The sequence below is a fragment of the Cyrtonyx montezumae genome, unplaced genomic scaffold, assembly GCF_038088225.1.
Source record: "Cyrtonyx montezumae isolate F1298 unplaced genomic scaffold, pur_monq_1.0 scaffold_10, whole genome shotgun sequence".
In the NCBI taxonomy this organism is placed as follows: Eukaryota; Metazoa; Chordata; class Aves; order Galliformes; family Odontophoridae; genus Cyrtonyx; species Cyrtonyx montezumae.
In genome coordinates, this window is record NW_027071826.1 from 52,682,663 (window position 1) to 52,698,488 (window position 15,826).

A 15,826-nucleotide genomic window follows, 5' to 3' on the forward strand; every position below is an offset into this window, starting at 1 on the left:
TTCTGTAGTTGAAAATGGGAAATTAAGATACCATGCCTTCCGTATTCCTGTCAAAATAACTGTGTGGAACCTAGGATGCTATTTCTATAAATAAGAACTCCACAGCTATTGATTAGTTTACTTAGGTGTGAGCATTTTAACTGTGAAGTTGTTTTAACTTTAAAGGTGTATGTTAGGCTCAGCTAGCTTCTGTGTTTGTAGTGACTTGAACGTCCTTCTTGTCCTTTTTAAAGGCTGGAGTAACATTGGCTATCCTCCAGTCTTTAGGCACCTCTCCCATTTTCCAGGACCTTTCACAGATAATAAAGAGCTGTTCAGCGATCACCTCTGCCAGCTTCCTCAGCGAATGTGGATGCATCCCATCAGGGCCCATGGATTTGCATACATTCATGTTGCATAGATGCTCTTGGAGCATCTCCTCACTTACCAAGGGGGAGTCTTCCATTCCCCATGCCCTCTCACTTACCTCCGCAGTCCAGGAGTCCTGAGGTGGCATTCCCTCAGTGAATACAGAAGCAAAGAAGGTGTTCAGCATTTCTGCCTTCTCTGCGTCCTCCATTATTAGAACATCCCCCTCATTTAGTAGGGGACCCACATTTTCCCAGTTTTTTTTTTTTTTTTAAGTAGGTTAACAGTAAAAAAAAAAAAAAAAGTTTCCTAATTGTCCTTAATCTCCTTTGCCAGATCCAGTTCCAGGTTGGCTTTGGCCTTCCTCATCACATCCCTGCAGACCGTGACAACATTGCTATATTCTTCCCAAGTGGTCAGACCCTTTTTCTACATTTCATGGACCCTTCTCTTTGAGTTTATGCATGAGATCCTTGCTCATTCACACAGGTTTCCTGCCACCCTTGTCTGATTTCTTATTCACATGGATGCACTGATCCTGAGCTTGGAAGAAGTGCTGTTTAAACGCTGACAGCTCTCACAGGCCCCCTTACTTTCTAACACCCTCGACTGTGGGATAGTTCCAAGAATATCCCAGAAGAGACAGAAGTTGGCTCTCCTGAAGTCCAGAGTAGCAATCCTGCTTTTTGGTTTGCTTCTTCCACTCATGATCTTCAACTCCATCATCTTGTGATTGCTGCATCCCAATCTGCCCCCAACCTTCACTTCCCTAACAAGCCCATCCTAGTTAGTAAGAACAAGGTCCAGCGACACCCCGCTCCTCGTTGGCTCCTCCACCACCTGTATCAGAAAGATGCAGGGTTGAACCAGAACTGGGAATTTTTTGATGATGTCCCTAACCCAGGTCTCAGGAAGGCAGCACATCTCACTACAGGTCTGGTCTACAGAGGGTGAGGCATTCCATTTCTCTGAGAAGTGAATTGCCTATCACAATTACCCTTTTGTCTTTCCTGGCAGAGGCAGTCTGGCATGGGGATAACTGCCTCACCCTGGTGCCCCTAATAGGTGGATCCTCCCTGTTCTCCCCACTCACCTCCTATTCAGTTTCCAGCACCCCACACCTGTTACTTAGGGGGACTGCTGCCTGCTGCTGCAGTGCTGTATAGGCAGTGTGGGCTGTGCTCACACTGACTTCCCGCCCCCCTGGAGGAAGGAGGAGCACTACAGGCAACAGTCGTTTCTCACTGGATGTTCTAGCTTCTACCCTCCCTGTGGCTTTTGATAGCTTAAATGCTGTTCTCCTTTCCTCTAGAAACCCATGCCAGCATATTTGAACTCAGTCAGCAGCCCTCTGCCTTGGGATGGAGAGGAATATCTGAAACCAGAGCTAGAAGATGATCTGCTGCTTCAGTTTGGTAAATAATCTCATTTCAGCATGACTGTATACAGTGTTGTGGGGTGAATGTGATATTCACAGAATTTGCATCATACAAAGTGGCCGTTGCTGTACTGAAATGAACCTGGGCACGTTTAAGGAAGTCCAAGTCAGGATGTTACTTCATTCTCTGAACACTGTCTGTTAGTTTCTAATGGGTGGGATTTCTGTAGCCTTGTTTGTTGTCTGCATTTGCTTACCACAGCTACATTCATAGTTGAGATGCAGTCTGTAGTAATTAAGCAGATCAAAGGAGTATTCCACCTAAATTTCAGTGGGACTCCCATGAGATTTTTAAACTTTCTAAATGTAGATACTTAAAACTAAGTGGCTTGAATAAAATATCCACAGGAGAATAAAGGAACAAGCAGTTGGTTGTGTTGAAAGGATCTTCATCCTTCTGTATGGATTATCTTTGGACAGAGGAAGTGTAGGATAAGAGCTGTGCTTTCTAGTGGTTCTAGCAATGTGTTTGATAGAAACCTTGAAGGAATTCAGTTTCACTTTTGAACTTGCTTTTGCAGCCTGCGATCCTCCTTACTCTCCTTATTTGGCGCTTGATTGTGCATCTTTCTTTTACCTAATCTAGAAGATATTTAAATTCTCCTGGAGTTTTCCCACTCCATGCAGTCTGTCTGTTTCTAAACAAGTCCTGCTGCTTGATAGCACAGATACAAAGTCCTCTAGCATATATTTAGTTTGCATTTCACTGGTTATGCTCCTTCCCATGTGTGCTCTTTACCCAAGTTACGGACTTCAGAGCTGCGTGGTTCTTTCAACTTCATTTGTAATTGCTAGGACTCTTGGATTAAGTGAGTGTCTCCAAATTGCATTTGTAGTATCTGTTTGTCCTTGAGGAACAAATAGTTGTTGTGCTATCATTAGATGAAATAAACACAGACGTGATTTATTTCTTTTTGTTAATGAAGTCTTTTTTCTAACAAGCTGGCAATTGCTCCTTCCTACATCCAGAAATGCAGTAGAAGCATTAAGAAAAGTAGTAGCTTTTCTTAAGCTCTGACAGCTGTTTCAAGAAGTCCCAGTTCAGAGAACTTGTTTACTTGTTCTGCTAACTTAGAGCTGACTTTTAGCATCTTGCTTTTACTGTGTTTCTGCAGTTAGTGCTGTCAAATTCAGCGGTGTTCCTTGCAGAAGGTGGCTACACTTACAAATTGTCCGAAGGTAGAAGTAGCAAAACTGATAACATGTGAAGTTTGTGAGCAGGTTGTTGTTTATTCTTCTCTCTGCTTCGACAGATACAGAAGATCTGTGTGAACCTACAAACACCTTGTGTTCTAATGGTTTAAATGATACCACAGTGCTCCTTAAACAATTAAAACAAGCGGAACACAGAGCAGAACTTGCAGAAGCAGCCTTGGCCAGAGCACACGAGGATCTTCAGAAAATGAAGTACGTGCTTGAGCTGAGGCGCTTTTTTTCTGATGTGTTTTAGAAAAGATGAAACTTTGGTTTCTAGGGCCATCAGAAAGGAGTGGTAGAAAATAACTGGAATAAAACTCCTATCTTGTGTGGGGAATATTGGTTTAGTTTTTCTCTTGTTGACGGTCAGTAAAATTCTGAAAAGAGCATAAAGGAAATCTGCTGAGGAAGGCTGTATGAACAGGCAGCTTAAAAACAGCTTGGCTTCAGAGCCCTGTTTTTCAAACACTTTCCCACTGGCCCTTTAAATCTGAATTGAAGTGTTGAAGATGTATGCAGTGGAGAAGAGGGAGGTATTTGGTTTTTTTTACATGGGATCCAGTTCCTTCAATAGCTGTACATGATGCTTATAAATCTTGAGGCCTTCAAACTGTAGGTTAAGAATGCACGTGCATAAAAACAGGACTTTGTTTCTTTTGAGATCACACAAGATTAACTGCTGTATGGAAATGTTATTTCAAGATAACTACTATGATCAAGAACTGAAAAAACTGTGTTGACCAAACTTAATCCCAACTGCTGTGACAAAATAGACGGTTTTGTTTTAAGCTGGATTTAATTTTTGCAAGTGGTACTTGGCAGCATACAGCACTTTTCTGATAGATTTCTATTTGTTACACACTAGTTCATCGTAAAACATGAGAATGAGAGCAATTTTTGGCAGACTTGTTTGTTTTGGCTGTAGGTTTTCCTGCCTTACTCTTGTTCCCTTCTTTCTTTTACGTTCAAAGGAAAGAAGATCAATTTCAGATTTTCACTTGCAATTTTATTTCAGCTCGCTAAGCTTCATTCAGCCTTACATATTCCTCTTGAGGTTTGTTTATCAAACTCTCTGTTGGTATGAGAGGGTGCTTTAATCTCTTTCAGTGCGGGCTTTGCAGTTCAGTGTGGATGTGACAAAGCAGCCTGCTTTGAAATTAAAGATGGGTGAACCAGTTGCATCACTGTAGCCTACTTTCTATGTCATTCATAGTTTGTGGTGTCAGTTATGACCGCGTACAAGTGTTTCAGATACATAATGTAAAGCTTCCCCCAGTGCTGTTAAAATAGCCCGGAAGTCAAATGTGGTGTGGAATTAGCATAAGGAACCTTAAGCTACAGCAGCCTGTTTTTCCTCTTGTCTTTGGTCACTGAAATTGTTTAGCAGTGTTTAGAAGTCTGGTTCACTGACTTGAACTCCTGGAATAAAAAAGCAAGTTAGAGGGGCTTCCTCATGCTTTACCTGTCTGCAGACACTTCCTGGGAAATGAAGCGGCTATAATGTGCCTGAGTTGCAACGTGATTGTATTATACAGATTTTGCTGTCTAAAATTGGGGTAAAAAGTGTTAGGTGTTTTAATGCCTGGCAGTTCTGGATCAGTCACGTAACTCCCCAGAAACTGTTGCCTTCTGAGCATGAGAATACAGAATGCCTGTTAAGTATGAAGTAATATCTGTGGACATGTTTTTCCAAGCTTGCCAGGCTCTGCAGTCGTTCATGATGAAATTGGTTCCACCCTTGTACTTCAGTTTTAAAATGTTTTCTTCAGCTATCCACGAGTTATTCAGCGATGTATGCTGTGTAGTTCTAAAGTGTTGTTTGTTTACTGACTCCATATGTACGTGATGTGACCTGTGTTGTTGCCCTGTACCACTATGGTACTGTCTTTTGTGCTAGACTAGCAAGCACAGAGCAGATAATTCCTACATAAAAATAGAAATGAAATATGAACTGTGGCTGGCACGTACATAAATACAACGTGTGTTTCAGTGCTGATATTTACTGTTTGAAGTGAGAGACAAATGTTGATGGGTAATGCACCGTGGTGGATCATCGTGCAGCAGCCTCCAGGCGCCAGCAGAGGGAGATTGTGCACACTGAAAGCCTGTGCCAGGCCCATTGTTGCAGAAGCCCCCGTGCAGTCTGGTTTCCTTATCTCTTTCAAGCCCCTGACCCCGCCTCCCATTCCTAGTCTCATAAGCATGTCTCAAGAGTGTATTTCAAATTGATTCCAGACAATTTGCACAGGATTTCGTGATGAACGCTGATGTCGGAAGCAGCTCGTCATCCATCACCATTGCAGACCTTCATGAGGATGAGGATGGCGTTTACTTCAGCTCCTATGGGCATTATGGGATACATGAAGAGATGCTAAAGGTTAGAAAGTGATCTCGACTGCATCTTAGTGGGACTAAAGAGGAAAGGCAGAATGAAGTGGGCTGTGTGCCTGTAAATATACTGCAGAGCAGCTGCATTTTTAACCCTTTCCATGCGTGATAGTTTTTTCCCTAGGAGATTGGTTGAGTTCCCTTTATCAGTTTTATTCCCTTTGTATAAATTCTGTTTACTGTACAGGAGGCACTAGGTACATAAAATCATTCGCTACGGAGACGTGATTTGAAGTGTTGCAGTTTCCATACCACAACTCTTATCTTGGCAGACAGCTTTTCATGTAGGCTTAAAAGGTGAATGAAACAATGTGATACATAAAATGGTGTTGGGTTTTTTTGAGTTTCTATTTTCCAAACAATTGGAATTTGTAAGGCAAACTCAATTATGAAATATTGTAGTTTTCTGTTGCAGTAAGTAAACTGAAATTGTAGCTATTTGTGCACCATCCCAATGTACTGATAATACATGAACATAATATTACATACGTAACACTGAACAGCTGGAAATATTGTGTGCATCTTTTATGTAATAAAGATGATGGAAAGCAGTCTGAATTGTTCAAAGGGAAACCTGTATATGCCCTTTTAACTTCAGAAACGAGAAGAGAAAGTTATAATCAGCAGGCAAATCAAAGTCCCTTAATTCTTCCTTGCAGAGAAGAGGTCGTAGTTATGAGCGTTGTAGGCAGATTTATCATCTTAGGGCAGAAATAAATTAAATTCTTGCCTATCTGTATAGATAGAATATGAAGTTGTGGATTAACTTGGTTCATATGGGGAGTATATGTATCCTGCTGTGTTGTAGACCAGTTAGTGGCCCCACTGTAGAAACACTCATGAGTCTGTATCAGCAATAGTATAAGCACGAGGTAGATGTTAAGGGGGATGGAATGTTGTGGAAGAACAAACCACTTCTGCAGAGGAAATGTTCTCCAAAATATGTAAGCTAGGGAAATGTGTTCAGAATCTTGAAGATAAAGAATAAAAGTTGGGTTTGGCAGTCAGTTGTATTAAAAATTATAGTGTTAGAGATGTCACAGGGAATGGATGAGGAAGCTTTTGTTCGCTACTAAAGTTCTCAGCAATTCTGCATCTTTGCAGAAGATTGGTTTAAAAATCATACTGTGTTGATTTGGGGGAACATTTGTCAGAATGCCTTTGAGAAGACTGACTTCTTTTCTAAACAGGAAAACATTGATTTTTAGCATGTATCAATGGGATGTTCTGGTGTGTGCCTGACGTTTACTTTGACTTCTGTGCATCAACCTTATTTATTTAAATCAGTGAGTTACTTGCTACGTTTCAAGTTTCAAGAATGGGGGCTGTCTGCATTTTGTGTCTGGCAGCATTCTGTGCTGAAACCTCTTCTTCTGTATGCCTTCTAGTGACAGCATAAAGCATGTTTGTTACTTTTACTGCATGTATTTCAAATACGGGGAAGATAACTGCTGCATTACAGCAGTGAAATGGCTACTTGTTTCTTTATTTCTTTTATTTTTTTTTTCTTGAGAAAGTCTTTAAGATCATCTTAGTAACATTTTTAAACAAAACAAAAAAGCAGGGCCTGGATGCCTACCTGTGCAACCTGGGCTAGGGGACTGCTTTGGCAGGGGGGTTGGATCAGATGATCTCTGGAGGTCCCTTCCAGCCCCTACAGTTCTGTGCTGACATGGCAATGGCAAGTGAAAAAACACAATTCCTAAGCAGAAAGACCTGAAAGTGAATGGCTGTGGCTTACTCAAGCAGCAGTGCACATAGGAGAGACAGGAGCTAGCGTTGTATTGATTAAGCTGGGGCAGTGCTGAGGCAATGTGAGTGTGCAGGACAGGATGTGAGGCTGAAAGCTTTCCAGCTGACTGCATTACTGACTGATGCTGAACCTTTTCTTTTTTTTTTTTTTTTGTAACCTTATTTTGGTTGTTTCAGCAAATACTGTGATAGAAGTGAACTACTGAAAGCAGTTGCTCTTGATATATAATGTTATAGTAATCAAAAATAATTTTGAAGGATTCACTTTTTTATTCATAGTTATACGTACTTTTAAAGCACAATTTTCTGAACCGGGCCATACGTGTGATGATCCTTTTAAGCTTTACCTGGATTTTACGGTTTTCAGGACTGAGAATAGCTGAGTGATCTTTGTCATTTTTATGAATGCATCCTTTGTTCTCAGCCTGATCTTTTTTTCCCAATAAAACACTTTATCTTCATCACTAGAGGAAATATAATTGCTGCATTTTTTTTAATTATCTGCCATAGTACAAGAATGTAATCTTGATTATTTTTCTACTTATGTCTTATTTGTAGGCCATATTTCCTGGGTAAAGGTGACTTTTGTGAGGTTTTCTTTGCGTTGCTCTAACATTTGACTTACAGCAGCAATTCCGGATCTGACTCCTAGCTGTAAATTTGTGTACTGGCTGATGCATATTGAACGGATTCCTATATCACCATGCTGTGCCACTAGCTTTCATACACTAAGATAATATAAATGCTTAGTTAGACGCCTATTGAGAAGTTTAAAGCATCCAAAAATCAAACACAGAAGGTCAGAATGGTGTTAGCTGTCTTTTTTTTGGTTTTTTTTTTCTGTTTTTTATCTATTTTTCATCCACTTCTAGAGGTTCAGCTGACTTGATTTGCTTTGGGAATCCATTTTAAAGAGTGGCTGTAGAGAACTCAGAGTCCTCATAGATGCAGTAGTCACAAAACATCTTTATTAAGCCAGTTGCTCAGCATTTTTCAACAGTATCTCGTATACATATAAGCCAAGTAAACATTATGTTGTTTTTTTGCTTTAAATCACAGGATAAAGTGCGTACAGAAAGCTATCGTGACTTCATATATCAAAATCCACATATCTTCAAGGACAAGGTAGGTAAAACAGTTCAGATAATTCAGTGATTTCTTGTTGTTTTCTTTTGTTTTTGTTCCTTGAAGTGGTAGAAGCAGTACCAGACCAGCTACTTTGTGGCTTTGGAAATGGAGTATTGCACTGACAAGATTTGATTTAATGTACTCAGCCTTTATTAGACAATAGAATGTTATTCAGCTGCTGGGAGTGGATAGTACTGATAACAGAAGTGTTGATTGCTGTTGTCAGTGTTGTGTGTGCCATGTCAGGATGTTCATTAATTATTTTGGCAGGGTTGGGCTGAGCCTTTCTTGGCTAGTATATTAAGCAGAATCAACCCTAGAAGGGCTCGACCAGAATTTAAGTGTATTTCAATCTGTGCATCACTTCCTTGCTGAAGTGATGCACAGATCCTAGGAACACTGAGTAATTAGAACTGGGGAATAATTCACATGCATCTGACTTGTGGAATTGTTGTTTAATGTATCCAGACTAGGGTATTACTAAGGGACTTAGAACCAGCAGCTAGTATTTCACTTGCAGAGAGGAGGAAAAAAGAGACCTACCTTCATGATCCTACTGTGTTTCTGACCTCAATGCAGTTGTAACCTGCTTGTCTTCTGTGTTTCGCTTGGCTGTTTCTGATGAGTTTGAAGTCTTCTGAGTTATGCTACACAGGCTCCTGTTCTGGAGTAGCTTTCATCTCCTTACTGCTTAACTTTTTCAGCTGGCAAGTTTATGGAAGCACGTGACTTCCAATTTTTATTTGAATTTTGATTGATGTTTTGTTAATTAGCAACACTTGAAAGCAGCTGTGGGGGAAATGACAGCATGTCCATCTGATAGCTGCTCCTCATATTTCTTACATCATGTTTCTTTTAGGAAATTTAGGGTTAGGATTTTTGGTTCAGCTCATATTGTAAGCCTGTGCTTACTAAATATGGCTAAGCTTCTCATTATGATGACAAAGGTAGAAGTGTCTCTAAAGCATGATGCTGCCAGTTTGTTAAAAGATATTGGATTAGCTGTCAAGCTACCTGATCATTCTCAAAGCAGAAAAATTCAATAAAGAAACAAGACTTACTTCTTCGTAGCTAAGTTCACAGATGAACCCTGAACTGATAACTGGATTTTCACAGAGGATGGCTGGTTTTTGAGTTCCCAGTTGATTTGTATCCAGCTGAACAGTGTCCCACTCTGCATCTGACTAAATGCTGATGTAGTTATCACTTGGTATAATGTTATGGAAAACATAGCGGTTTTCTTTTTACAGACAAAAATCTGTTGCAGGTTTTTGCTTAAGGAAGCGTTCATGTGCTTTGTCTGATTTGTGTCATATGATGCCCTCAGGATCATATTACCGAGTGAAACTTCCAACTTGAGAAGATAGGTTGATTTTTCTTAAAAGTTCATTTACAGTTATTAAAGAAGTGATAGCGACAGTCTGATACTGTGTTTCCAAGACTCCTGGAATATCTGTAGAAATCCCCTATGGCATTTCTCTTTAGAAATTACGTGGCAATGCTTTTTGTTGTTTCCAAAAGGACAGCTGTGGGAGTGGTTGGGGACGTTTATTAGAGGAGTTTATTTAAGCTCTTATTGCCTATATTTATTAATGCACCCTAAGAGGTGTGTTTGTGTGGGTTGGGTGAAAATGGAGTGTATATATGTGTCATTAGTGTTCTACTGAGGAGAAAAAAATGAGGTTTTTAAACATCCTTTCTGCTGAAAGTTCATCAGTGGAACTTGTTTTTCTGTTTTTTTGGAATTTGAAGTACCTTTTTCTGATAAGAAAACAAGAATATCAGTTCTGCTTCAGCTGCAGAGAAGAAAGTGATGCTGCAGTGTGTTGTGGTATAGTCAGTTCACCAGTCCAGCTGTTCCAGATCCCTGGTGAGAGGCCATATGTGATCACTGCAAGAATGTGTTGGCTGCAGACCCTTGTCCTTAGGCTAATTGGTGATCATTCTGCTTGTCTTTCCCTTCCTCAGATGTGTTCCAGCTTGTACATATTCTCTCCCTTGCCTTTTTCTCCATCCCTGTCCCTAGCCTAAGGCTAGATGAGTTCCATCTGGGTTTTTAAGTGACCAGGGCAGCTGTCCAAATGTTGTCTGTTTTGATTTTTTCCCCATTTGTAGTGATTGCTCTCTTTTCATGCAACTGCATGTCAGGAGCGTTCTTCTGCAGTGGTTTATTTTTGGCTCTGACTTCCAGCTATCATGGCTCAGCAGTTCTGTTAACTACCATGGTCAAGTACTAGAACAGATGATTCTGGGGGCATGAGATTTCAGCAGCTGCAGGAACATTGTTTTTTTTTTTACTTTTTATAACTGTCTCCAGAAGATTTCAGCCTGGGCACTTCTGTAGCCTGTGCTACTCGTGCGTAACCTGTCACAGATAGGTCGCAGCATAGATTCCCTTTGGAAGAAGCTGCAGAGTTCAAGAACAACTAGCTCTGTCTGCTGCTTTTGTTGCCAGCCTCCAACCTAGTGCTGTGATGCTGATGGTTCTCCAGGCTGTTTCCAGAAAGGAAGTTTGTTTATGAAGACAGGTGGCCTTCATTATATCAGTTACTGCTTCTGAGTACACTGCAACAGAATCCAACTTTACACTTGGTTGCCAAGGATAAAAAGCTACTTTAATTCCTGTTGTCTCCAGTGTTGCTACTCTATATCCACCATCAAAATGTGTGGGTTGTATTACACAGTGCTAGACAAGTGTACTGTTACTAGTAGTCCTGGTAGGTAAGACACACTTGTGTTATAAATGACTAGGGGTATTCTTCTTTTGAAGCCTATGTACCTCTTAAGTATCATATTGAGTTTTTGTAGTTGAAGAAACTCAGAAGCATGGAATTATGATTTGAAGCCAGAAGTATCAGACAGGAGTCGTTGTGTGAATTCACTTTGGAATGAGAAGGACTTAGCCAATGAAGAAGATAAATATTGATATAGTAAGAACGTTGACAAAACGTATCTCACTGAAGTAGAAGAGCATGTAGAAAAATCAGAGGAAAAGAAATAAAAGGAAGCAAAAATACATTGCTTACTCTCACTCTGCAGGTTGTTTTGGATGTTGGCTGCGGAACTGGGATACTGTCCATGTTTGCTGCCAGAGCGGGTGCAAAGCAAGTGATTGGAGTAGACCAGTCTGAAATCATTTATCAAGCCATGGACATCATTAGGTACGAAAGCACTGAGAAACATGTATGCTAAGTATTGCTGTAAAAAGTTCTTATTGTTCCTAATTAATGATCACATATCACTTGGTTCATGTCTTACTGAGGTCCTTCTTTGATCTCACGTTAGGCAGGGGCACAGTCATCAGATACCCACCTATTATCCTTCCTTTCTTAAAGCTAAGGAAGCCCTCTTCTAAGCCGCTCCTTGAGTGTCATGTGCTCCAGCCCCTGCTTATCCTGGTGGCCCATTACAAGTGTTGCTGCAGTCTGTCACTGTCCTGTACTGCAGGTCTCCTGTCTGTGTACTCCAGATGCACATTCACAAGAGTTGAGTAGTAGGAAGCAGCCCCTCCTTGACCTGCTGCTGCCATCTTGTGTCTATGACATAGCTGGTTGCTTATGTTCAACTTTGTTCATCAGCATCCCTCTTTAGAACAGGTGGAAAAAAGCAAGCAGAGTTAATTTCTAATCCTCAAGAACTTGTTCTGTGGGATTATTCCATCTGGGGTGGTTTTCACCTTCGCCAAGCTGAGGTTCCTGTCAGTTCATTTCTACAGTCTCTACCCCCTAATTTATCAAAATTCTTTCTTCAATTGAGGGCCACCATAAATTTTATAGGGGTGCATTCTGTCTCATCATCCGGGTCGCTCACTAATAAGTGCTAATTGATATCAGATCCATCTCTGAATTTAGAGGGACACCTCTGATACCTGGCTATCACTTAGACTTTGTATTGCTTATTTATTTGGAGCATCTGTTTGTGGGATTTTAATGGTACTAAAATATTGTTCTCGGGGTGTAATGCTGGGGGCACAACTGTCACACTTGGATGCTATAACCTTTTTCTGCTAAATAAATACCTGCTTAAGAGAAGTGCTATATTAAGCATTGGTTGCAACATCAAGTGCAGTGCTTTTATGGCACAATAACTTGTATTCAAAAGAAAACTTTTCCCAGGAATCCTTGACATCTTCAAAATGATTACACATAAGAAATGATTTCCTATTCCTAAGGTACTCTGCAGCAAGCCCAGGACTGTTCATCACTTGCAACAAGTGCACAGAAAGTCTTTTACACATTAGTTATACTCGGAGAATGATAGAAGTATCTGTTACATGTGTATTTCCTTTGGTGAGGGAAGGGGCGAGCCTTTTAAAAAGAGAACACATCAAAACTCCTATGAGCGATGAACGATGTCTTGAAACACACAGCAAATCACAACTACAGCTATGCATTTATAGGTAGCTTCTGCTGTAAAAGGTTCCGTTCACTTTAAAGCCTTCAGTCCACATCGGCACAATTTACATTTGCCTTGTTAAACCTCCTTTTCCTAAAGGAATAAAACTGACAGACTTGCAGTGGAATACCAACTACTTATTGGTTGTTCTTCCTCTTATCTGTAAACCCTTTATACTTACTTTCAATTGTAATGTATGCAGTAAACCAGTATTTTTCCTCAGTGTTTTTTGATCACGTCCTTGTACAGGATCATTAACGATGTTATTTTTGCATCCCATTTGCTCTTAGAATATTGATATGGGTGGTAGCTCTTGAACATTTTATTTTTCCCTTTGAACTTCCGTTTTGACTTCTGTTCACAAAACAAAGTATGATATTAGTGGTGGACTGCTACCCTTCTGAGGGAAGGCTGTCACATGCAGAGTATTTAATTGATGTTTCCAGCAGCCCACATGTTCAAGCAGCCCTTTGACCCTTTCTCTCTTTTTTTCCTGATCTTTCTCCTATTGTCTTTGAGATGGGATTTTTAATGTGATTACCGATCTGCATTGAGAGTCAGACAGCATGAGAGAGTAAGATGTCAGGCCATGGGGGGAAGGGGCAGAGATGGGAACTGCAGTGGATAGATGCATTTTTGGGGGAATACTTTTTTGCTCTCTGTAACAATAGCTATGGGTATCTAACAATTTATCAGTCATGCAGTTTTTGTTTCAGAGGTACCTTCCTCCTTATACAGGATGCTGGTGTCATTCCTTGCATGTGAGGTAATACTGGCCATGCAGTTACTGAACATTGCAGATTTTGACAAAAATCACAGGGAAAACAGTGCCTGCATTGTGGAATAACTGATATTCTCAGTGACTTTACAGCTGGTTTCCTCAAATTAAGGAAAAAGAAAAAAACCAAAACCAAACCATAACACAGTTGTGCAGAAGAGCTTTGTATGAAGTTTGATTTCTGTCCTAGTGTTATGAGTAGGCTCTTATTGCTCCACCCTACAAGTGTCAAAGGAGGAGAGCTAGAAACAAGCAACTCTAAATAGAAAGGAGTATCATTTTAAATTGGCTTCTTTATCCTCCTGGGTTGTGAAGTCTGCACGTTTGCATGCAGAAGGCATTGGAGGTACACAGTTCTACTGTCAGCCACCTTTGCCTGACACAGTCTCCTGAGATTACTGGAAACCTAGTAACGTTCCCTCTGAAGTATGCCTAACAAGTATAATATTGCCTCTTAGTCCTTCTATGATTTGTTAAAAGATAAGAAATGATTTGGGGGAGGAGGGAAAAAATGCAAAGCAGAGACATCAGTGTATCTCTCTTGACAGCATCAAATGGAAATGTAAACTAACTGGCTTATGTTCTGACTTGCAGATTAAATCAACTTGAAAATACCATTACATTAGTCAAAGGAAGAATTGAAGAAGTAGATCTGCCTTTGGAGAAAGTGGATGTAATTATATCGGAATGGATGGTAAGGTATATGAACATTTTTTTCAAAGCATTGTTATTTTTCAGAAAAAAAAATGCATTGTTTCAATGTAAAAGTCTGAGATATTATTCTTAAAGGAATACTTTTTAAACCAACAAGACCTTGTGCTTACAGCAGTGTTTTTCATGACCTGGGAGGTGGGGTGACAGTCTGGATTACATGGTGTTCAAATAAAATTGTTCTCCTCTCTTCTTTGTGCTCTTTCAGGTTCTCTAAGTACAGCTAAGCTGTTCTGGGTATAGCCAGTTAGTTGGTGTTATGTAGTGTGTGTGCAAATCTACACGAGTGTTCTGTATTCATGAATAATAATATTACAGCTGCTCTTATGGTAATAGTTGAGCCATTTTGTATCAGTCATGTAGCCTAGATCATTTTGATAAATAAAATACCTGTAAGTCCATGAAGACAGTTCAAGATTGTCCTGACATTGCAGGAAAAGCGACTTAGAAAAGTGTATTGTGCTGGGAAATCTGCAAATAGAGAGAACTTGAAAACAGCATTGCTACTGATTGCAGAGTTCTTAGTGCAAGAGTGAAATAACTGCTAGTAAAAGCCCATAACGATGATAACAGCTCGTTTATATGCTGCTTAGAGCATTTCCCGTTGGTTATTTCCTGAAATGTTTTGTTTCAGGTGTTGGACTGCTATCGTGTGCTTTCTTTCGAGCACGATTGTGCTTGCTGCCTTCCATCGATACTAGTAAAGAAATCTATTTGACAAGGCCTAGGGTCAGGCTGATTTACGTAGTGGCTTAGTCTGTTCAGTGGCAGAGGTGTGGTAGGAAACACCTTTTGAATTTTTTTGTGGACTCCTGCAATTCAGACTCCAATGTCACAGACCTTGAAAGAGCTCTTAAAATATGTAATTTTTTTCTGTATCGATTGCCACCGTTTGGATTTAAAGAAGAGCTTTTCTTTAAGATCAGTAACAGAACCTTATGTTCTTTTTTGTTGCTGTGGACAAATGGTTCTATGTGCAGAGAGGCCTTTGGGCATGCTCACTATGCAGCCTTAAATATTTCAACATAAGGGTGAAAACAAATCATTCTTTTATTTGTGTTTTTCTTAAGACTGTTTTCATATGCTGACAAACTGTGTTTTTCACTCCACTGCTGTGAAGAGTGTTATGTAAAGTGTGAGCTGAATCTAATGCTGTTTCAAAGCAGATTTAAGCTACTGGTAGTAGTGGATTAAAACGTAGTGTGCTGTTGATTGGTGATTTCTGGCAGCATAGTGACTTCACTAGATAGCTGATAATAATAATATCTTTTCCAAGGAAACTTCTCTTTAGTTTCCTATTTGTGTGCTAGAATCATATTCCCAAAATCACATCTATTGGAGGCCAAGATTTGATTTTTGAAAGTGATTTGGGCACTTCAGAACCTAAGGGTTGTAAATGCGTTCAGCTCTAAGGTGAAATAGAGGACTATGTAAAGCACTTCATGTAAGAAATCAAGTAATGAATGTTCTATGTTTCCTGTTCTGGTGCTAATTTACCTTTTAATGTTAGGATTATATAAATGTGCACTTGACTTAATGAGGTATTCTAAACATCTGGGGATGTTAGCATTTTTATAGGTTGCTGCAATACAGAGATAAAGAGGACAATGCTGTGGGAGTAAGATTGATAGCTGGACAGAGCAAAGACAGTTCCAACACTGTCCAGAGAGGAGTATTGTGCTGCCTAGATG

General features: G+C 40.1%; 1 protein-coding gene across 3 annotated transcripts in view; it reads left to right on the top strand.

Annotated features, from left to right (window-relative positions):
* Positions 1-15,826, top strand: part of PRMT3 (protein arginine methyltransferase 3) — a 42,484-nt gene that overhangs the window by 1,530 nt on the left and 25,128 nt on the right. For all 3 annotated transcript variants that reach the window (XM_065755405.1, XM_065755407.1, XM_065755406.1), the window contains exons 4-9: positions 1,661-1,763; positions 3,040-3,193; positions 5,219-5,360; positions 8,183-8,248; positions 11,291-11,412; positions 14,019-14,118. In XM_065755405.1, the coding sequence (XP_065611477.1) occupies positions 1,661-1,763; positions 3,040-3,193; positions 5,219-5,360; positions 8,183-8,248; positions 11,291-11,412; positions 14,019-14,118 (687 nt within the window). The remainder of the gene's footprint in view (positions 1-1,660; positions 1,764-3,039; positions 3,194-5,218; positions 5,361-8,182; positions 8,249-11,290; positions 11,413-14,018; positions 14,119-15,826) is intronic.